The following is a 6,085-nucleotide window of genomic DNA, read 5'->3' as shown; positions in this document are numbered from 1 at the left end:
CTGCTCCTGGGATTGTCCTTCCTTGCCTTTGGTTATGAAACTAAAACCCGTGGAAAGGTCCCCGATACTGCGTTTAATCTTGGCTCAGAAGAAGGCTAGCCTTATTTATTTTACTATTTCCAATAAGATAGGATCCGGAATCTTGTAAAGAAAGGAATCGAGCCTGCATCTCCGCTATGCCCCATCTGTGCTCTTGGGTATCCTTAACCGTTGATTAAATTATCCACGCTCACTGCCTGAATTTAGGAGTTATATAAAACGCTTGAACTAATAGAACCAACCGGTGCTACCGACTCTATTCCATATGCCAAAGCTTGGAGTGGGAGTTCCGGTTTACTTTGAAGGCAGAAGAGCTAGCCCTCCGCATGTTTAGATTAGCCTTCGTTAGCTTAGTTCGAAATCCCCTTATATAGGTCTGAGGCCGGGAGGTGGAAGAGCCTGGGGGGCCGGTCGGTCCACAAAGAATATTTTGCATTTATGTAAATGTATCTGTTGTCACGGAGCCAGCGAAGGACATGAACATCCCAAAAAACGTACTTTTTTGAAAGGCAATCCGCAATCAATGAAACTAACTAGACAAATTCAGTAAGACCAAGACCTTACATACGGAAAACATAATATGGCAAAGCAAACATGGAAAGCACAATCAGTATCAGTACGAGTGGGGGGCCGGTGTTGGAACATAATGCTTGGCTGGCGAAGTCGTGGAATTCGGTAGGTACGTCGCTTTGGCTTTTTTCTTTAGAAATGTATTTCTGGTTGGCTAGTCAACGGCTGGCCCTTGAATGAGTGTGCTTGGCTTGCTTTGGTACAATAAATTAGAATATCGTACAGGCCGTCTTCAGAAAACAGAGCTGCGGGAGATTCTCGGAGCAGACCGGATCTCCCAACCAATAGAAACCTTGACTCCGGACCAAAGGGAAAGACAAGGCTGAGTTGCCCCTTCTACCATCTGAGGTGGAATACGGATCCTTCTTTGCTGAGTTTGTTCTATGGAATAGGCCCTCTCACTCTATCTCATGTCGGAGAAGATTATGTATGAATTGGAATAGCCACGAACGTGTAAGAGGTCAGCTACTTAGTGGATTTGATTTAAGGTATCTCTTGATCGAAGGGTTCAAGCCGCTAAAGCGGAAACTGCTATCTCTTCGCCTGAAGCCTTGTGGATTGATTGTGGGGGATTTAGGCGTGTCACGCCAACCATCTTCCAGTTCCTGGATAATCGTTCCCAGATAATGCTTGCCGCAGGGGCTAACCCTATCTTCGCGCATACTTCCTTGGTTGTCTGGGAGTTGAATCAGAAGCATCGAATGAAAGGTTCTTTCCAAGACCATCCGCTATGGACTGCTGTTGCCGGGCGAGGGTCTATCTTTTCCTGGTAGTCCACGGGATTTTACTCTGGGGAAGCTCATTCCTTGGATGGATCATAACTTATACAAAGGATAGTCTCTGTAAGAAGGACCAAAGCGCACAAGCAAGACTGAAAGAACCTAGACATTCTTGCCAGTCATAACAACCAGAACGGGTTAGCCTTCGTTTGCCCCATTGGCGAAAGTCATAAGTAGTGGTGAATCCGTGTCGCTACTAGAAAGTGCTTTCCATAGTTCTATAGAGAAAAGAGAGAAGAGCAGGCCGATTTCCTTGACTTTCTTTTTTATTAAACTTATTATATTAAAAGAATCGTTTGACTTTGAATGCCGAAACCTTGAAAGCAAGGCTTTCCATCCATAGAATCTCTTCCTTATGCTAGCACTTTCAGCTATCTTTCTTAACCTGGTTCTATCAAACCAGCTTTGAAACTCCTACCATCGTCTCAGTGAAGTAGCCTTAACAAAAGGGTTATGGGATACGAACGATTAAGAGTTCTTGCTTAAAATAAAAGGTACGTACTAACTGAGAGTTGAATCTATCCTGACTTTCAAGTAGTGCTTGATTGAGGGACCCGAATCCGTACTTTCCGGTACTATGCCTACTCCCTTTTCCTCTTTCAAGTGGGTTGAACTCTTTCTAAGGCAAAAGGTGAGAGCAGACAGATCTTCTATTTAACTTAACATAAAGCTAGGAATGCCAAATCCCATAACTTTTCTTTCTTGCATTACGTCATTAACGTCTAGCTCACCCAATCATGCCCTACTCGCCTGAGAGGTCAATGCCTTTCCTCTTTCTTTTGCTTTGGCCGGCTCTTATTGAAGTCGCCCGACTCCACGTGTCCGCGAAACAGTTCCGAAGTAGCTTCACGAGTGAATGAAGGCGCTGTAAGCGTTAGTGAATACTCGTTCCATGGAGACAAAGACCTCCGGCGTAAACGTTCCGTCAAACGTCACTTTTCTCGCTGTGAACCCTTTCGATTATTAGTAGCGGGTGGTGAAGTAGCCCTCTTTCTTTACAAAAAAGTGGATACATGCCCCTTTACTTGACAGGATATTCTTTTAGGAAAGCGCTAACGCCCTTTAAAGAATAGAAGGTAAGGCAGTCAACCCCTACCCTATCTATAAAAGTAAATTAACATTCCTTGGTGGGAATGAAAAGCCAGTACCCCTATCACAACAAGGCAGATAGCGGAAAGGTGAGCAGCTATAGCATCATTGTTCATCTTCCCCTGCTCCGCTCTTAGAAAGAGAGTCAACCGATGCCTTTTATTTTTGTTAATTAACTTAGCTAGCACCCCTCAAACATCTGCAGATCGGAGTCGTTCACTTCCCTTCCTAATGCGAAAGAGCGTATTCTTTTATTGCATTTATTGCAGCTAATTACGAATCAAAATCAGTCTTGTCTGTACCCCAATCCCAATGGCTAAGCTAATTCGGCTCTTAAGCCGGGAGCCTGGAACCCCTTAAATCAGTTAAACCTCACTCTGGCCTTGCTTTCGGGCTATTTTGTGTACATTCAGGAGGATCTTTCCTTATCAGGGACTCTTTTACCTTGGAAAAATCATACAGTTACTCCAAGGGGAGTTAGCAGTACCAACGAATGATATAATGACTACTCTTGCTTTGAAGGTCAGGAAAGGTTTACTTAGTCTTTACTCTACCTATTCCTTATTAAATTAACGGATTTCTTTAAGCAAAGAGATCTCCCAACACAACCTTTCTCTATTACCCTCTGATCACTGAAAGCCCCTTTGTCCCGGGATCAACTCAATCAATGATCTTGAACAGCATCGAAATGCAGCAGGGGTGAATGTACCAGAATTCAAAGAGGGGTCTTCCGTCTATCACACACTTTCTATCTATCTCTCGCTTGCTCGGCAAGCAAATAAATAAGTAATTTTTATTCTTCCAGTACTTTCTAAGCCCTACTTTACTTAACTTAGGGATTGAGTTCAGTTAGTAAGGGAGGTTGCAGGTTTGTTTTCATTTAACATATTCATTTCTCAACCATTCCGGCTAAGTATTTCACCTTGATCCCTTTGTTTTCTAAATTGACGTCACGGACTCCCGAAGCACGTGGAGTCGGGCCCTCCTGAGGATAATAGAAAGTCAAATTCAAATATGGTCAACCGTAATGTGGAGAACTTTCGTAATAGCACTATGGCCAATCCTTTAAGACTACCTGTATGGGTCACAAATTTAGGCCTCGAACTCACATCGAGGTAGGAGAACAAATAAGACAGCCGCTGGCACAACTACTGCAGCAAACGCAATTGCAGCAGGTTAGGATGAGCCGGGCGCCCTACGAAACTAGACTAGACAGCAACAATGTGATTTTTGTGACTGTTCTGCAATTTATTCATTTAGTAATAACTGGATTCCCTTGACCTTCGCGCCGGCGGAGATAGTGGTTGTAGTGTGGACGACCTCGCCATCTTTCACGTCAGGATCCGTTGCTCAACCCCCTTAAGTCCGACATGTGAGTAGAAGCACTGTGCTGATTCTCCCCCACGTCCAGCGGTTGAAAAACTAGAACTCGACTCGAAGAGTTGAGATAGCTAATCCCTAAGCAATCACTTAGCTGCAGTTAACCCTAGCCTTAAGTTAAGCGCGCTCCGAAAGAAAGTTTATTTATTTGCAAAGAAGGAGGTGGGTAAGCAAAGAATTGACTTCCCAGGAAGGAAGCCAAAACGCTGTTAATCCGGAATCAAAAGCTAGAACTAGGGCAGTCCGCGATTCCGTTTTCAATTCAGGATAAAACGGGGTTCGACATCTGCGGATTTGATTGGTGGAGTCAGTTTTGAAGTCTCTGTCTCATCTAGAACGGACCTAGGGCTAGGTCTCTTGGAGCTCCGCTCGTTGCTTTGAAGCCTACTCTTGCTGGCTTTCAAGCCGGAGTGCTTATCGCTTTACGAAACCACTTCTTTTCCGTATTTACGAACGAAAGGATAATCCTTATTAAAATCATTTTTTATTAAAAAATTCACTAACCTAACAAAGTATTCCATAATGCCGTTCTCGGGCATTACTTCTTTGAGCCTCTATCGAGGACAAGTTGGAAGGGTGACTAGTTTCCGGCTGAACCGTAGACTTTGTTTGATGGGGTATTCAACTCTTTTCTAACCGCGCCGCCGGCTAAGATACTTGACGAGCCAGAAGACACCCCGGGCCCAGATGGAAGACTCGATCAAAGATTGCTTGTGAGGTAGGTGAAATTCCAACCTTTATCCCCTATCCAATTTCGGGGTCCAAGGACTCCTTTTCTTTGAATCTTTGATTCAGGTGTAAAAAAATGGCATAAATTCTTTCCTTTCAAAGTAGCTAGTAGCTAAACCGGATTCAATTGAGTTGCTTTTCGCCTTTGAATGCAGAGCAAGTCGTCTCCTTCCTTTTGGGTTAGGAAGTGGCAGGCTCGGAACGGTTCGCTCAGCAGACTCCGTATCGATCGTATTGGTATCGGAACTAGTATAACGATTTGGCAGATACAACTATGTATGTTTCGGTGAACTCTCCAGTGGTCTCATCTTCTACGTGAACCTTCTCCTCGTCAGGTTCTGACTCTGCTTATGGAAAAGTCGAGACAAGCGGCTCGGGTAAATGCTACTGAGGATGAGTTTGCTTTTCGGTTCATGCTAAGGTATCGGAATTCCCCCTAATAGAGTATATAGGGATATGAATTGAATTTCATTTGTTGTACAGCTATTATAAATACAATGCCAGGCTCCCAGGGTTGGGTGAGCCATTCCATCACCTAAACTTCACATGGTATCAGCTCGTAACCTCGCTCCTCACCTAACCGAGAGAAAGCCTTAGCCGTCTTCTCCTTTCTTCCGGGAACTTCGCTAGAGCTCTGTTTAAGATGAGATGTCATTTATCTCTGAAGCTACAGAATCTGCCTCCAGTCAAATCCGATCACCACCCTCTTCTTTTTGACCTGCAAAGTGACCTCAGCCGGCATTCAAGAGACCTTTGTTCTTTGAAGCGGCTTGATTGACTTATACTAACTCATAAAGAAAAAGTTTGGTGAGTTTGTGAAGGAAAATTGGAACTCAGGGGGGGTCTTGTATATTATAAAAAAGAAGCAGCTTTTTTTGGGGAGTGATCTTCTATCAATTTAATAAGATCCCTACGCGACTCTCCCCTCTATTTAAGTAAGAGGAGGTTGAAGCTTATGGTAAGTAGCCTAAGCTTTAAGAGCCTCCAATCATGTTACTTCAGCTATATGCTTCACACATGCAAGTCGATTCGTCATTTAGTTAAGAACGAGGATAGTAGAGATAGAGAGAGGGTTTTAGCGATGTTCGACTGTGTAGGGAGAGGTAGGTAAAGCAGCCTTACCCTGTCAAAGTAAAAACGATTCTCCAACTGATGATTTTTAAGTTTCGGATGTGAAGGCTTAGGCTTCCATTTTTGTTTTAGGTTTCATTTCTCCCTTTATTTTAGTGGGCGCTCAGTTCCTTCCCTTGCTTCAGGAAATTCATTAATGCGCTACCTTTACTTTTGCACCAGCCTTGTTGAGGTAGAAGACCGAGTCTACCTTTTCTTCTTTGACACCGAGGCTTATCGAGGCCCTTTTAGTACTTCCATGCTTCCTTTTATACAGTAGTAATAGTCATATGCTAGACAGATTAGGGATTAACGAACATAGGTCAGTAATAGCCTACTTGAATGGAACCGCATTCACATAGAGAGAAAAAAACTTATTAAGGGAAAGA

The 6,085-nt window shown here is 43.6% G+C and overlaps 1 protein-coding gene across 1 annotated transcript; it reads left to right on the top strand.

The window, feature by feature from the left end:
- Positions 1–915: 915 nt before the first annotated feature.
- On the top strand, positions 916–6,079 carry LOC127744639 (uncharacterized; the record flags this gene model as incomplete). Its single annotated transcript, XM_052256769.1, is given in 2 exon segments — positions 916–1,176; positions 1,179–6,079. Coding segments are annotated over 2 exon segments (465 nt in total), but the record flags the coding sequence as incomplete, so codon positions are not given.
- Positions 6,080–6,085: the final 6 nt, after the last annotated feature.

The sequence above is a fragment of the Arachis duranensis genome, unplaced genomic scaffold (assembly GCF_000817695.3).
Source record: "Arachis duranensis cultivar V14167 unplaced genomic scaffold, aradu.V14167.gnm2.J7QH unplaced_Scaffold_72990, whole genome shotgun sequence".
Lineage (NCBI taxonomy): Eukaryota > Viridiplantae > Streptophyta > Magnoliopsida > Fabales > Fabaceae > Arachis > Arachis duranensis.
This window is presented reverse-complemented; position numbering and strand designations above follow the sequence as displayed.